Here is a 16,662-nt window from a genome sequence, read left to right on the forward strand (position 1 = left end):
AAGGGTTTTGCCCAACATTCACCATCTGATTGCTTCATTTTTACCTACTTTTGACCTGTTTCTCACAGTTAGCCTTGCTACATATAGTACGATAGTATAACATGCATTTTATTCAGGACTTTGCCTCTTATAGGTCACTTTTGAAGTGTTTTTTTCAGTAGTTAACATGCTGATCAGCATGCAGAGACAATCTCACGCTAATATTATATGGATGCTAATATTATTGTGATGCTAATATTTGTGATAGGGCAAACCATTAAAAGGACTCGCAATCAAGCAGCCTTGATGAATAATTTACCCTTTTTACTTTTCAGCCAATTAAAAATGGCTGAAGCCAAACATTTGTGGACTTATGGAAGTCCTAAAAGCAAATATAAGCACACCCAGCTGATAGAAGAAAACGGAAGCAGTAAAGTCTAATATAGGACTTCTGTAGGTCTACTAATCTGTATTTTAAGAAAATGGTTGTTTCATCACATCTGAATAGCAAAGGAGCAAAAACTACAACCACTTTAATAGATTTTAATTCACTACTGCATAGGATGAATGGAAATCCTTGATTTAAAAAAAGACAAAAACGAATCATAATCCAATGATAATTTAGCGACGGTCCCTAAACTGAGTTATAGCAAAATATCACTCGCTTTGAAATAGACATAGTAAATAAAATTCAGGGGAAAGGAAATATTTGTTCTAACCTGAAACTTTGCAAAACACTTTGTCATCAAATTAAATTTTGTTTTCAAATTTCAAATGTTTGTACAATCATAATTCACTATTTTCCTGTCACAAATGTGCACGAAGCTTTCGCCAATAACCTATCAGGCGTGACCTTTGATCACGGAGGAAGCGTCTCGGCTAACGTGTGGTTGTGTGGAGTTGAGCTTCTCCGCCTCGACGATCCTCCAGTGTTCCCAGCCAGAGGGGTCACTCACCAGTTACGTGAAGCCCGCGTCCCCAAATGTTTGCGGCTACCCTTCCGCAGCTGTGTGGCTAAACAGTTCAGCGAGTTCCCTTCAGGGAGATCCGCGCTGATCTGTAGGGAAAGCCGGCGTCACACGCAAACAGATCCACAAATGGAATCAACTGGAGTGCCTTCCCACAGCCCTGCTGGAGGTTCCGGTCGGGGGAGCTCAAGGCCTCGGGGCACTCAGAGCATCACCTCCTTCTTATCCCCCTGTTTCTGTTTCTCTTCAGCGGCTGAAATCCTCACACTGGCCTTGACACACACTCATATATGCACATGCACGCTCATATCTAGCTATTATCAGGCGGTGTAAGCCTCTGGTTAATAACTGTTTGTTCTCCTCCTGCAGATGCTGGGTCAGGATCAGGAGACGACGGTAAGGTCCCTCACAGCTTCCTCTGTTTTAAGTCCACGCTCGCTGTGTGTTCAATGCAATCTCCTGCACCCGGCAGGGCCTCTTTTTGTGCGACTGAGTGCAGCTCAGGTCTACAGTGGTCCGAGTAGAAGGTGGCTTTCTGTCTTTGTGTTTTAGTGAAGAGGTGCATCCTGGGAAAACTGAATGGAATAGACAATTAGGTCACTGTCATTCCCTTTAAAAACGCCGTGTTGCAGTGTATTTGTTTAAATAGGGCAGCTCATTGATTAGAGGAGAACGAAGAATAAGGGAACTGATTTTTTTACTTTAAATTTCAAGCTTAGACGGCTGAGTTTTATATTCAGAGTCAGATGCTGGCATAGAATGCAAAGAAAAATGTGAAATATTCACAACAGAAGGCAAAGGCTTGGTTTCCTTGTGTATTTTCCTCGCAAACTCGAGCTTTACTCAAACTATTTAGTTTAAAACTTTTGTCAAATAATGCTTTTGAATCAACATTTTCGGATGACGATTATCTTTTCAGCACAATGTTAGCTTCAGAATTTCACAGGATGCTCTGTTATTACGCAGTTATGAACTGCCAGCGCTAATGTTCCCTACATGCTAATGGTTTTCACGTGTCACCTAATGGTCCTCATAAATATGTAGAGTGCTTTGGCGTGTTTTAGAAGACTGTTTTGGTTGCATTGCCCTGAGGATAGGGGCATTTAAAAGCAGAGAAGTTCTAATGTGAGCACTAATGTGGCTGCCTGTCTTTGCTAACACTGTTGTCATAGAAGGCTCATAATCATCCTACAAGGCTAACCTTTGGAAGTATTGTTCTTGCTTCAGAACTTGCTGTCAAACATGGCAGGTAACACAACATTAAAATAAAAGTTAAAAGCATGGCCTGCACAAAGCCGAGTAATTAGCATTTGCCTTCACAACCTACCTTGAAAGCCGAAACATGCAGACATTACAGGACCGTAAATTAAAGCAGAAGTCCTGTTACGCCGAACACGCTCCCTTGTCCTCCTGAATGGATTCTTCCAGTCTTTGCCTCGTGGACAACAGAGTGGATCACTGTGCCCTGAGTGGGCGTCGAATGTGCGTGCATTGATTTCACGACGGCGTAGAGCTCAGGGCTGTGGGTGGTTTTTCTATGAATGACCTAAATAATCATCTAAAACCTCCAGCCGATATTCATAATGTCACTCAATTACGACTCTAATCTGTTCCCTAATTGACTAATGAGCTTCTGCACAAACACAATAGATGACACAATCCATTCATAAGTCACATCTGTACACAAACACACACGTGTGTTGTTGTGTTTCCTCACCCCCCCCCATTAAGTCTCACGCGTGGATCGTCGGCGCACACGCATGACGGAGAGATTGAAAAGGAGATTAGTCGGCCACAAAATAAAAATGACGGGAGAATGAGCGGAAATGAAACTGCTGCTAGGTCGACCAGAGAGAGGGGCGAGACAGGGATGGAGAGGGAGGCGAGGGAGACCAAAAAAAAACAAAAAGAAAAGGGGAACGGCAGGAGGAACGCCACAAAATAGATAACAGTCACGAAGGAACCACAGCTGAGTGAGTCGGAGGAGACGAGTGAGGAGAAGCAGGAACTAAGCATACGTTTTTACATAAACCGCCAGTTCACACGAGTTCAAAAGTGACGCTTCTGAACCAGTTCAAACTGTACTTTGTGACCTTTATTTATAAATAAGAATAAAGACACAGTCGCATACGAGCATCACATGTGGGCTGTGAAGCTGACCTCAGCATTCCTTTATGTTGCATTAGCTTTTGCTCCGAACGTCGGGTTCAGCTGGGCGCCCCGAGAGCATCTCAGGCCTGCTGCTCACAAACCTTCTTTACAAATTCCGCCTTCTCGGGGAAGAACCTTGAATAAAGACAGCAGATTTTTACCTAATTAGCATCAAAGTCCAGTGAAGAAGCCCAGACCAGATCAAGGTGCTCTTGCACAATTGCAGGTTGTAGATCTCCACCAGGGCCAAAACGCTGTACAAACACAGCTGTGTGAAGCTAAAAAGGGGCATCTGGAAGCAGAATTTAAAGAGATAAGCATTTCCTTTCTTTGATTTTCATCTGCACCTGAGACTTCACATAATCCAAAGGACATATGTTTTATAATTTCACGATAATTGAGTTTAAAACTGCTGCGTCTGGTATGGAATGATGATGTCATCGCCGCGCTAGATTTGGTCATCTCACCCTCTAAACCAGGTGACAACCTTTCTTCTCTCTTCATTATCTACACTCACCTCCTGAGACCTCTGAGTGCTGTAAAGCTGGAGCTGGAGAAGCTTCCTTGTTCGCAAACTGTCGGCGAAATGTGACAAATTGATCATTCGGGGAGACAATTAAGGAAACAATAGCCGCGGGGGGCAGAGAGGGCACCTGCACGGTCGAGGAGTGAGGTGCAAGAGAGGAGGGCAAGGACAAGAGGGGGAGGGGGAGGTAAACACGCTATAGATAGAATCACAGCAAAGGTCAAAACAGATGGAGAGATGGTGCAAGAGGGAAGCTGGTGGAGGAAGAGGAGAGGAGCAGGTGGTTTATGAGGAGGGGAGAAGGTGAAAGGAGGAGGTCATAGAAGGCAAGCTGACGGCGAGCTGCCGGGTGGGAAGCAAATGGTCTGTAAATAGAAGATAATTCTGCACACGTAAAGCTCCGTTAGATGAGTAGGTGAACAGTGAGTGAGTGAGTGAGTGAGTGAGTGAGTTGTGCAGACATACCCTCAAAACACGAGTTCAGCCCCTTTAGCCAGAATCAGACATTTATCTAAATCAAATTTCACAAAGGAGCAATTGAATTGCTTTCATGGGTTCCACAAAGGAACAGAGGACACGTGGAGCCTCAAAGCCTGCTTAGGTTTACAGCTACGGCCACATCTATGGAAAACACATCTATGGAAAACACATCTATGGAAAACACGTCAGACACGCTGGAGGTGAAGAAAATGTCCAAAATCTGTCAAAGGGTGTGACGAGCTAAAGGACCAGCCTCTGGCGATGCCAGTGAGTCCTGGTGGTCCAGGCAGAGCCGCTAAGCTTTGACTAAATGGATTGCTGAGAAACGGCGGTCTGGTCGAAACGCTCTCGATCGCTGACGTTGATAAAGACGGCCGATGCGTCACCACTTGCCGCTGCACTAAAGCCCAACCGCCATCTTGAACCGATGACATCATCCATCGCCAGAAGCAACAACCGCCCAGCCGACGGAGACCAGAGCTTGTTGGCGTTAAATTTGATGACTTGCTGGTTGATTGATTCTGTCGAGGCTCCCGATCACCAGGTATCACCTGGGCTACATGTTGGTACTTTATCCCAAGGCTTCCAGGAAGCGGTGCAGCTCAGTTCAGCGCAGCCTCGCAGACTTGGCTCAGAGCGAGACGATCCTCACGCGGGCCACGGTTCCCCTGCTCCTCCTGTGTCGCACCATATATGGCTGCCACGTTCCTTTGTTTTATGAGGGAAATGCAGCAAACCCGCAGCAAACTGAGGGAAGCGCGCAGCTTGGTGGAAATGCAGCTCCCATAAAACAAACATCACCGAACGCCCTGGCAGAGGGTTGATTTGCAAGCTAGAGACTTTAAAAGTGTGTCGAGTCTCTTTTCCAGCGTCAGCTGAGCCAGCGACCATCGTCCAACCATCCAGCTAGCCACAGGATCAATTATTCACTCTCAGATGGTGCCAACATCCGACTTTGTTTTGCCTTTGCAGCCCCTTCAGTGCAGGATTCGGTGTCCGCAGAGCCGTCCAGCATATTTGAAAGTCAGAGATGTCGGCGGTGCTCTGCAGCGAAACTGACCTCGTTTCTCCTGTCTAAATTAAGTGCTCCGTCAAGGTCAGAACGGTGTCCTGTAACGTCGCGGAGGTATTTCTCCGCTTAGAAAAGCCTTGTGACGGCCAGCAATGGGAAGGCCAAACGTCTTCTAGCCTTTTCAAGTGTCGGCATGAACCCTTCTATCTGAAATACAATCTCCGTTCGTTCCACGTGGACCTTTCTTTGTGTTGACTAATGAGAAGATAAGCACCGTATTGGGCTTAATTAAAATACATTTGCCTGATTGTGGTAATTTATCTAATGATCAGAGCTACAATGTGATTTAAATCATTAATGTGATTTAAGGACACGGTCCTCCTATGCAGCAATTATGAATCCAATTTCAATTGATCTCCCCTGGACAGCGTGGAGCTCTTTCTTATTGACTCCCGGAATATTTTGAAGCAGCGTGTTCAATCAAAAGCTTATTAGTCCACTATTAGATCAGCTGAAGGTAATGGTGATTGATCCGCCTTCTAGTGTCCTTCGCTGTATCTCGATCTTTTGGCGCCCAGTGAGACCAGGAGATGACCTGATGGCTGTGGGCTGCGATGGAGACCAGCAGACGTAGCCAGGATGGGGGTTTATTCAGGTAAATTGGCCGGCTGGGCTCTCGTTACCACGGTGACCAGTCCCGATTCAGGGGGCTTCAGTCCCGTAATCGATCAAGTTGTCTTAAAGGTTGGGAGAAGTGTCATCCCTGGAATGATCCTCATGTGTTTTGTGGTTGATGTTGAGCCTGCTTTGGTTTCTCGATCATCCTTCTTCGTATTCTTTTCTTCTTCTAGTCTCTTCTTTGGCTTAAACATTTGCCCTAGTCTTTTTTTTATTTCATTACATTATTGAAACCCATCCCTCATCTCCAGCTTTAGCGGCTTTATTTTTAATATATATGATTCTAAACTCTCTCTCCTCCATCTGTGGTGTGTTTAGGTTCCAAAACTTTTCAACACAGAACAACAGGGATTATTCCAGTTAGTTTCTTCACAGAGAAAATGTGCTGTACACCCCATAAAACTGCCAAATCCTCAAGCCATTGAACAATATTTATCTTTCATTAGGTCACTGCGTACTCACAGAATGTCATACTGAGAATAGTCTTGGTTGTACCTGTACATTTAAGCTTTGACTATAATTTATCAGCTGGGGGTGTCGGGATTTTGAATTACTGATTCTGTTTGGTGTATTTAACAGCGTGTTAGTCTGAGTGGTGATTGGATGTACTACAATACAGGCCTTTATGAGCGGCGCAGCAGGAAATTAGGTTCATTCTATAATAACATTCCGCAGGATTCCCACTGGTAATGATTGTGTAACCTTCAGGTACAGCCGCTCAAGTTTAGTTATGGCTGCGGGAGCCTGGAAAAAGTGGTTCCATGTCAGCACACGTTCAAGTTAAATTCAAAACCGTTGAGATCCCGTTGAGAACGCCTCGCATTCACGCTAATGAAAGTGAGAGGTTTGCTCTTCTGCCTAAGCTGCATTGACAGAAGCGTACAACAGCACGTCTGACGAACAGCAGAAGGAACGCACTCGACTCCGGAAAGTCTCCGTTATCCAGACTTTACTTTGGCGCGGGGGTTGTGCAATATCAGGAGGGGTGGGATGTGCAAATGAGATAGAAGCCAAGTCTTTATATCCCTTGATGCATACTTTTCATCTCTCACCTCTGCTGCTTTTGCATTTCCATCACCTCTCCCCGGGATTGTATCCAATCACTCCGGTCTGAAATTATTATTCAAATTCCTTTTGCCTGCGTGTGTTCAGCTGGAGCCCTAAATGAGATGAGCTGGGGCGGGCGGAGGTAGTGGCGAGGTCCTCGCCACGTCTGCCACGTGGAAGGCATGCATCAGATCAATCAGTGGCGAGGGGGCTGAGAAGTAGGACAGAGGTTGATGAGAAAAACGGGGGTCACCTGTGGGCCAGCCCTCGCTCTCAGGGTTTATTGTCATATATTTTTGGTTATCCTGAAAATAATAGAATGGGAACGAGCGATAGCAGAGGGCTAAAATTGTGCCGTATCGGGAAATGGAGCAATGGGCAGATATCGAGGATGGAGAGATGGGGGGATTTTTTTTCTGTAATAGCAGGATTTCACCAGTATTAGGAGAGGGAATAGGGAATAAGGTGTCTCCTTCACGGAGGAATTGAAGTGTGAGCGTGGGAGAGGCAGGGAAACGACTCCAGATTGAAAACTAACAGTCAGCAGATGTTGATCTTCATATCTGACTTAAGTGAAAATGCACTGCGCTCAGACAGCAGCAGCTTCTTGTACTGTTGCAACATGGAGTGGATAATAAAACAAATATGAGGATCCATCACGTCTCAGGAACTCATCATCTCCGCCTTCTGTGTGCACGCCGGCTCACGATACAACCATTGTGGTGAAGAAGGAATATTTGTTCGATTATAAAGAAATGAAAACCGATATTAAGGAATTATGACAAGGGCACAGGCCGACCTGCAGTAAGCCTGGGAGTCACAATGCAAATACAGCCACGTGCACTTTAAACACGTGCATCCTTTCTTGCCGTGTTTCTCAGTTCTTTTGCAGATGAGGTGGAGAAGATGGAATTCCAAAAATTCAGAAAAAACACCAAAAACCCCAGAGGAACGCAGAGAAACGCGCGCCATAAACAGAACGTGGCAGAGGCGCCAGGAGGAGACGGGAGGCCAAATAATCACAGCTGACCGAGCCGCAGAAGAGAACACAAGAATTCTAAAACCACAGCAAAATAAGAACAACTGAACAGGAATAAATCTGGTTCCCGAGAAGGGAGAGAACGAAGGGAAGACAGGGCAAACCAAAAATAGAACATGAATCGGACAGGCAGTGCTGATAGTACAGGGGGCTGCCACGGATGAATATTTCAGACATACTGATTGTACGCGTGGAAACATTTAGGAGTCGTTTGGACATGTTGGCCTCTCAAGCAGTTGGTTCATTCTCCCACTGTATGATTAATAATATTAAGAAGAAAATGTACAAGGATTAGACTCTGTATTTATTTGTTCATTCAATCCTTCTGTGGTGGAATGACATCATTTAGATTGGTTCCTTGATCAGGTTCTAGGTTCCACGTGTCCTTTAGCCAATAAAAATAGTCGATCCTCCATAAAGAACGGAGCTGCAGCATTTGGACCTGGAGTGGCGGCTTCAGCAAACCTGAGGGCCCTGGTCCCAAACAGGAGGGTGTTCCTGTGATGAGGACTGGGAGAGAGCAGGGAACCTTGGAGAGATCCCTTAAAGCGGCCTTTATGGGCCGGGACACTGGCAGCAGATCCCAGATGCAACATTTCCACCATGTTTTGCTTCTATGGAGTGTTTTGCTTTCTCTTTGTATCCGTGATATTTCCCTCTTCACCTAAATACAGACGGAATCACCATAAAGCAAACGCAGAGACTTCTGATTCTTCTCATTGACAGTGCAAATGAGTTTCCGTCTGCCTCTCTGGAGGGAGTGTTGCGCTCCATGTGTAAACATCTGAAGGCTGTTTATTTGTGGGCTCCAACCCTCATCTCCGGAGGATCGTCCAAATCCCCCATGATGCTTAGTTTGTGTCGGTGGGGTGGGGGCGCTCTAAAGGCTTTGTGCTCTCAGAGTTGAACTTCTAGTTTCTGCTCTGGGAACGCCCGATGAGGCTGGCAGTTTGTTTACATTTCAAGAAGGCAGAGTCGTACAGAGGAGCGAACGCGCGCACTGGTGCGAAAGGAGCTAACGGCGGGCTTGTTTATTCACCCTCTGAAATTTCTTCCACTGGAGAAAGTGCTGCACGATCAACTGAAGGCAGCTGAAGATTTTTTTTTTTTTTCTTGCTGAGGTTTAAAGAGATTCAGAGATGTAAAATCAGTTGGATTTGAATTAACACGAATCTCCGGTTCCTTTGAGGTTGCCGTGCATGAACTAATATTCTACAGCAATAAACTTCACAGTCTGAGTTTCTCATAGTTAGAAATGTTGCTCTGTTTGTGTGTGTGTGTGTGTGTGTGTGTGTGTGTGTGTGTGTGTGTGTGTGTGTGTGTGTGTGTGTGTGTGTGTGTGTGTGTGTGTGTGTTTTCCCAACTCTGCAAATGCTGCCGTCAATGCAGTTTCCACACGATCGATTAGTGAACATAACTCGAATCAACAAAGTCCTGTGAAGAAAACTAGCTCCTGTGTATCGGTGGAACAGGAAATAACTGGAGCTGAAGACCTCTCGGGGTCCTGGTTCCTCTAGAGGAACTAAAGAGGAGAGGACCAAACAAAATGGAGGAAACAGTGGTGCTTTATGCCGCATCACAGCTCATTTGTTTATTCCTCCCTGTCATGGAAGACGTGTGCGGGCGCTGTGGAAAAGGACTTCAATCTGGCATTTTAGAGGAACAGCTCAGCTGGAGCTGCTGTAATGAGGCGTTTTGCATCATGCTGATGAAAGGGAAGTAAAAAAGTATCACTGAAAGACACAAATGTGTTTTACCACCATTTAGATTGGAAAATAAATCGCATTTACCGATAATGTCAGATCCAGTAATCAGTCAGGCCAATAATCTCTTTCCTTCAGACGGTGACCACCAACCTCTCGTGGTTCCTTCTCCGCCCTCGCTCAGCTCTCTTCCCACACCCTGCTACGGCTTTACTCAGTATCCCATTTCAGCAGTTCCTTTGCTCTCGTCTGGTCTGATCCCCAATCCTCTATCCCCTGTCGCTCTCTCTTTAGCCCAGGCCAATCCTCTCTGGTGATCTTGTGCACACAGGATTAGCCATTAGCTTGTGGTTTTTCCCTCTTCCTCCCTCACTCCCCAGAGCAAAACCTGCCACCGTCTTGAGCCGCCCGGCTGTCCACGTCTTCTCTCCAGCATTCCAACATGTGCGATTTGCCCCTGTGGGCTCAGCGCTGAGATTAGACGTGGCTCTGTGAGGCTCCCACGCTGACAGAGATGGGGCAGATTTGCTGGGGGCAAGAAGATGACATTTCTAAAGATTTTCCGAGCAGGTGATTGGGACAACGAGGGCGTCAGGGAGCAGTAATCACTAAAATTTGAAGTTGCCCAAGGACATAGGAGTTATACTGGAATACGCACCTCATTTTTAATAAAACTGTGCTTTCTGATGTGAAGTAAAGCTGGGTGAGAGTCACATATTCAAAAAGTTCTTCGTAGGCGGGGTATTAGATGTAGTATTGGAAGAGAGTCAACAGTTATTTATTATCACTAAGTTCAGAAATTTGCCCTTTTTTAGACAATATCCCCCTCTGAAATTTGTTCGAGCACTCGTTTTTGACTGCACTGCTGAACGTTTACATTTTCACGTCTACAGAACGTTCCAAACAATGTTCAAACGCTTAATTAGTGCTTCATTTTTGAAAGAAGTGGAATATTCCATCACTTCACTGTTGCTGGAGACACAACTTCTGGGGTTTTTGCAGGACCGCTTGGTTAGAAACTGTCGTGATAAACTGTGATGAATTCACATCATTAAAGTGTATAAATATGGCACGTCTGCAAACAACAGAAATCAATTGTAATAAACGTTCATCTTGCGAGAGTAAACAGTCTCCAGTCTTGTCAGCACGAATGCTTACTTTGACTCCCATGTGGAATGATTGCAGCCAGGAAGCTCATTTTTGGGCAATTATACTGAAACTGATTACCTCTCCGCCTGTGTTGATGCTCATTGCAGAGGACAGAATTGAAATGTCTGTAATGTTTCAGGCCGCGCAGCCCCGGACTCCGTACGTGTCAGGTGATTAACTCGATTTGTGCTTTCACGGCAGCATAGATTTTCAGACGAGGTTTCATCATGGAAATCTGCTTTGCGTCAAACCCGAAGATACAAAAACCTGATATCTCCCCAGACGTCCCTGTTGCTTTGTCAAAGGAACTCCTTTTGCTCAGGAAGACTGAGCTTTTTCCTTTGCACAAGAAGCTGAAATATTTCTTTACAGCAGAGCATTAGCGTTGTATTACCATAGTAACAGATGATTTAAATCATCCCTTTTTACAATTTCTGAGTAAAACTGCAGCTCTGCTGCCTAATACTCTAGAAGCCTTCTCCCCTGCAGCCTGAAAGTAAGTGTTTTGCATAAGGTTTCCTGGAGTATTCTGAAAAACAAATACTTTATGTAATGGAAGTCGTTCTGAATGGCTCTGAGCAATAAGGAGCGTAATGAAAACGGAGCTCTCGAAATCACGGCCTGGCTCAGGGAGCCTGACGTGAGCGTCGAAGCTTTTTAGCAGCAACTTTCTGCAGCGTCTGTTATTTCCAGCTGCTTCTGATATCAGCCTGATGTAAAATCCTAATACGTCGTCCCACGTGGGCGAAATGTGAGCTACGAGATTAGGCTCAAGTCCGATCCGGCGCAATGCAGAGCCGGCAACAAAGGCATTTTGGGGACGGAGGAGCCTGCTTTAATTTTTTAACGAGCAGATGTTGGGACCTTTTTATTTTATTTTTTCGTCTCTGACGACAGGCTTTGAAATGCCCGCAATCACTAAAGTGCTCTTAAAGTCTTTCATTAAACAGTAATCTGCTGCAGGGACTCTGGCACACGCAAAGTGATATTTTCATATTTCAGCCGCATCACCAGATCCAACTGATACAGAAACCATAAATTGCTTTAAGGATTTTGTAGGCCTGCTGTGCACAGACATACTGCAGCGTTTACATGGAAATGTGCGCAAGACTGATGTTGATTCAGCAGTCAAGACAAGTAAAAACCCCTTTAGCATCCGAAATATAACAAGTCAGCTGAGGCTCATCGGCTTCCATCTGTTCCAGGCTACATTTCTTTAAAACGTACATTATAATGGTGACAGTAATCCATGTTTAAGGTGGCGTTTGTGGTCGGATTTAATAGTAATGAAAAGAATTAGATGAAGAAAGATAGTCAGGATGCATCTCAGCCACGTCCTCGACGTGATAGGATATTCTTTAATGGACAGTTTTTGAGAAACAGCCGCACTGTTTCTGTATTTTCTCCAGTCTGGGATTTGGAGCATAAATACATCAAGGTTAGAGAAGTCTGGCGGCTTCTGGGAACTAAGATGAATTAATTCAGTGTCCAATAAAGTTGACTTGTTATACGGAAAGAACAATTTAGAGTTACTGTGCAGGGTGACAACAATGAGACGTCTAAAATAATGATGAAAAGATGTGAGCTCAGATCACAACTGCGCAGACTTTAATGCAATAGAACACATTATACAAGGTTTTTTTTAATGTTGACTTATAAACCATGTGATGAAGCACAAACAACGTCCCAAATGAAACGCTCCCCTCTTGTTGCTATGGCATCAAAACAGCCAGCATCATTTCAAATTCTTTGAAAATCTAATCAAAACTAACTTTCTGCTCCCACCCTTTTTTATCAAGTGGAGGCAGTCCACAGGCCACAACTTTCAAAGTTTATTAAACATCTCAAATGCACTTTTCCAAAGCTCCGTCTAGCTGCAGATAGGTGACAGGATTGAAAGAAAGTCAGTGAACCTTTCAGGCGCGAATGAATGTACGGTCTAATCCTCTCAAACCCCGGGAAGATGAACTTTTAAAGCCATAATTCTCCTTTTAATCCATTCAGAAAAGGTTCCGACCCGGCTGTGGACCTTGGCCACGGATTTGCTAAGAGCTGCAAAGTCTCTGCCCCGGCTACCTTGTTTGTGACGCACAGAGAAAACAAAAGTTGAATAAAACAATGAAATTTCCCAGAGTCGGGACCCAAATATTGACTTAAATCCAGCAAGAAAAACTTTATTTTTATGCGCTTTAATAAGAGACCCTGATCCATCCAACAGATTGCTGCGATTTAGGTTCTCCGTCCACTCCAAAAGAGAAAATTTCAGACAAAATCAATCAAATATACATTTGAAAAATGAAAATACACCTCAGTCCTCTCAGAAAACCCATCATCTTTAATTTGGATGGATCAAAAAGGGTTTGGTTTTTGGGGTAACGCACTCGGCATCGGTCGGCTCACTTATCTCCCCTTTAAGTTGGCTTCAGTTGCAAAAAGGCAGGAGGTGTGATGGGCGGAGAGTATTTGGTTTCCATGACAATGCCTACAGAGCATCATGATAGCGTTGTTATTCATATCACAGCTATTATTTCAGCGTGCTTGATTCATTTTGTCATTTGCTTCGCTGAAACAACCGCCCTCGGCTCCCTTTTTGAGAAGCTTGGCTTCTTCTCACCGGCTTAAAGGCTGACAAATGACTTTGTGAAAGCAATACAGTCTCCTCCAGAATGGAAAAAAAATGAAATAAAGAGTAGAAATTGAATCCTGGCCTCTGTAGGTCAGCCCATCTGTCATCTATTCAATATTGATGTCCATTATGTTTATGGATTATTTGGCTGGCTTCTGTTCTTCGACCCAGCTCAGCCTGTCGAATCAGTCAGCGGAGGCCGCAGCCGGTTGATAATGTCATTCTGATTGATGGGTTTAATAGTTTAATTGTCAGCTCGGACCTCTCTTAATGGAGCTCGCCTCACGAGTGAAGGTCCAGAAGATTTTAAAGTGCGCCCGTTGCTCGATGCAGATGCGCTGTCACTTTATAGATTATCATCATCCCCTTCCCATTATCAGCTATTTGGCTCATGTTTACTTCCCGTATCACCTTTCACGGATCACGTGTCCGTCGGCAGGAAGGCAACAGCTCGCTGGAAGATTTATCGGAGCTGCCCCTGGCCATAATTTGGTTTTGCTGCAGCCTGTGAGTCCTTAAACACGCTCAAAAACAGCCACTTAGACTTACAAACACTCTCCGCACGCGCTAACATCTGGTCGTTGTTTTCATTTGGAAAGGCTGCAATCAGCGTTTGTTCAGGGTCGAGTGACTTTTTCCAGTAGTTGTAAACAACAGAGAGGGAAGGGTCACATCAGCTAATGTCAAGACCTTTCAGCTTGTTTTCCATTGTTCATCAGTCAGAATTTAGCTCAGGAAAAAGACTCAAAGTTCAGGGAAAAAAAAGAATAAAACGAAATGCTGTTTCCATTATCTGGACCATTGGCAAGACTGGTAATATTTCTTTTCATAATATCTTTTTGGAGAATGGATAGCATCACCTCTACAGGATGGAAGGTAAAGCTATTTTAGCGGTGTAGCATCATCTCCAGTCCGTCCTTGTCTTTTGATTAAAGTCAGCCAACCATTGCCTTCCACCACAGACCGGCTCTGAATGTGGCGCTGCTGGATATCCTTTGGTCCGGGTCGAGAACCCGCTGAAAAGGAAAGGCTTTGTTTAAACAGACCACAGCAAAAATGATTCAAACACTGGCAAAAAAAAAAAAGAGGCAGTCAAATATCTGAAGAGAACGTGACAGTCGTAATGATAGCTGGCATCCCAAAATACAGGGACAGCGACACATGGCCGTGACAAATCCCTGATATCTGATGCACCGGGGATGAGACCAAACAATCCAGACAATGATGACTGAAAACTGTGGTTTTAAACGTTCGTTCTGAGCCTAATCTGATCCTCTTCAAAGGGGATTCGCCAACAATAGTAAGTCATTCGCATTCTGCCTGAGTGTGTTTCAGCAAACACACACTCCCATTCCCCTCTCCTCCGCGTTGCGAGCGTTTGCGACCAAGGTCATGGTGGTCCTGCTCTGTTTCCAGGGTGTGTGGGCTTCATCCATCATCAGCGCGACGGCGGCAGATCTCCGACTGTGCTGTGTTTGCTCGGGTGTTGGTCGTCGCGTTTGTGTGTTTCTGCACCGACTCTTTCCAGACGCCTGCTCAGCGTCTCCCTCCTGTCTCTCCCGCACGCACCGCATCGTGATGCACTCATTAATTATTCCCCATACAAGTACCTTAGCCTTTATTTCTATTTGATGGATCTGCAGTCGGTGGTGCCTGAACCGTCCCATCTATCCGTTGAAGGTTCCTCCAACAGAAGGAGTTCAGGTCTCCTCCCTGAGAGGGGAGCTGATCTGCTGATCTGTGTGTTGTTCATCTTAGCACCAGGCAGGTGCAGCACTGTGGAGCAGTGGATAGCACAGGTGCCTCACAGCAAGGTGGTTCTGATCTGGCTCGGCTCTCGGCTCCACCTTCTCAGGTGTTCGGCAGCAGGTAGATGCTGGTGCCGCTTTCATTGTCTCTGATCCAATAGCAGAGGTGTGGTTACAGCGTGGTGTTTGAGGAGTAAGACGGTGCTATTCCGTGATCTCCACCCTCTACGCCAGGGGTGGGCAAGTCTGGACCTCGAAGGCCAGATCTGCACCAGGGTTTCTATCCTACAGGTAGACAACACCTGGGGTTCCGTCTCACTTGGCGAAAGCGGTTTCTCCCTGGTAGGATGCAAAACCTGGCAGGAATCCAGCCTTCGTGGATTGGACTTGCTCATCAGTGGAGGGCAAATCCATTCCTCAAGGGTTGGATTCAAGCCGGGATTTGCATCCTACCAGGCAGGAACCGCTTTCACCGAGGTAAGTGGAACCCCAGGTGAAAGTGTTGTCTACCTGTAGGATAGAAACTCTGGCTTGAATCTGGCCCTCGAGGACTGGATTTGCCCACCCCGAGACAGACCACGCAGCTCCTAGTCACATCGTTTGCGCGAACGTCGTCACGTGCAGACTCAGTATGGTTAAACATAGGTTTAGTATTTTTACACACGCATTGATTCCTGAATGCTGTGATGAATCATCTCTACGTCTGAATCTTGACTCTTGCCCCAAACTCTTCAAATACCGATGATGTGTTTGTAGCCAGTCTGACCTTCTCACCTGAAGCGTCAGTGAAACCAAAAGAAGGAGGGGGAAAAACAGAAGGATTTGGGAGAAATGAAGGTGAGGCTGAGATGAAATTGGGGGCAGTCGAGCAGTCTGGTCGACACGCCGATCGATACTCAGTGATCTGGATGGTGTTTGGGTGCTTTTGGGGTGGGGGGGGGCTGGAGGGCTAATCATTTCAGTCATTACCCAGCCGTGTCTGCTGATTCTGGGGGATTAGCAGACACAGAAGCAGGGGAGATGTTGTGTTAGCGCTACAGGACACTCGATAGGGGATTTGAGGAGCAGCAAACACTCGCCTCTCCCCAGTGGAAACTGTTTGTGTGTGTGTGTGTGTGTGTGTGTGTGTGTGTTAGCTGAACAGTGATGGGAAGAAAAAGTAGACAAGTTTGGAATTAGCGTCATGCATGTATGCACAAACCTCTAAGTGCCTGGGCGTTTATGCGCCTCCCTTCCTACCCCACTCTATATGCGGCTGGTCATGTGACAGCGCTACGGAGCAGCTGGAGGGAAACTCCAGCAAAAGTATCTGTCACAATGTTGAAATAAGGTAATTTACAACCATGTCAAGCACTCACCAGTGGCACAAGTGGCTGATGCGATTCCACTCCCAACACCGCCAAATATAGGAGGCTGAAACATAAGGAAGCCAAGACTGCATAATTGATCTGTCATGAACACCTGACAGCAACAACATGCCTGAGATAGGAAACGCCATTGAGGCAAGCAAGCGTTGAGCACATTTGCGTGATGAAAAAAACAGACTTCGAGTCGAG

General features: G+C 45.6%; 1 protein-coding gene across 3 annotated transcripts in view; it reads left to right on the forward strand.

Annotated features, from left to right (window-relative positions):
- Nucleotides 1-16,662, forward strand: part of tmeff2a (transmembrane protein with EGF-like and two follistatin-like domains 2a) — a 64,600-nt gene that overhangs the window by 32,568 nt on the left and 15,370 nt on the right. For all 3 annotated transcript variants that reach the window (XM_011612119.2, XM_011612128.2, XM_011612123.2), the window contains exon 4: nt 1,317-1,343. In XM_011612119.2, the coding sequence (XP_011610421.1) occupies nt 1,317-1,343 (27 nt within the window). The remainder of the gene's footprint in view (nt 1-1,316; nt 1,344-16,662) is intronic.

Source organism: Takifugu rubripes, chromosome 1 (genome assembly GCF_901000725.2).
Source record: "Takifugu rubripes chromosome 1, fTakRub1.2, whole genome shotgun sequence".
In the NCBI taxonomy this organism is placed as follows: domain Eukaryota; kingdom Metazoa; phylum Chordata; class Actinopteri; order Tetraodontiformes; family Tetraodontidae; genus Takifugu; species Takifugu rubripes.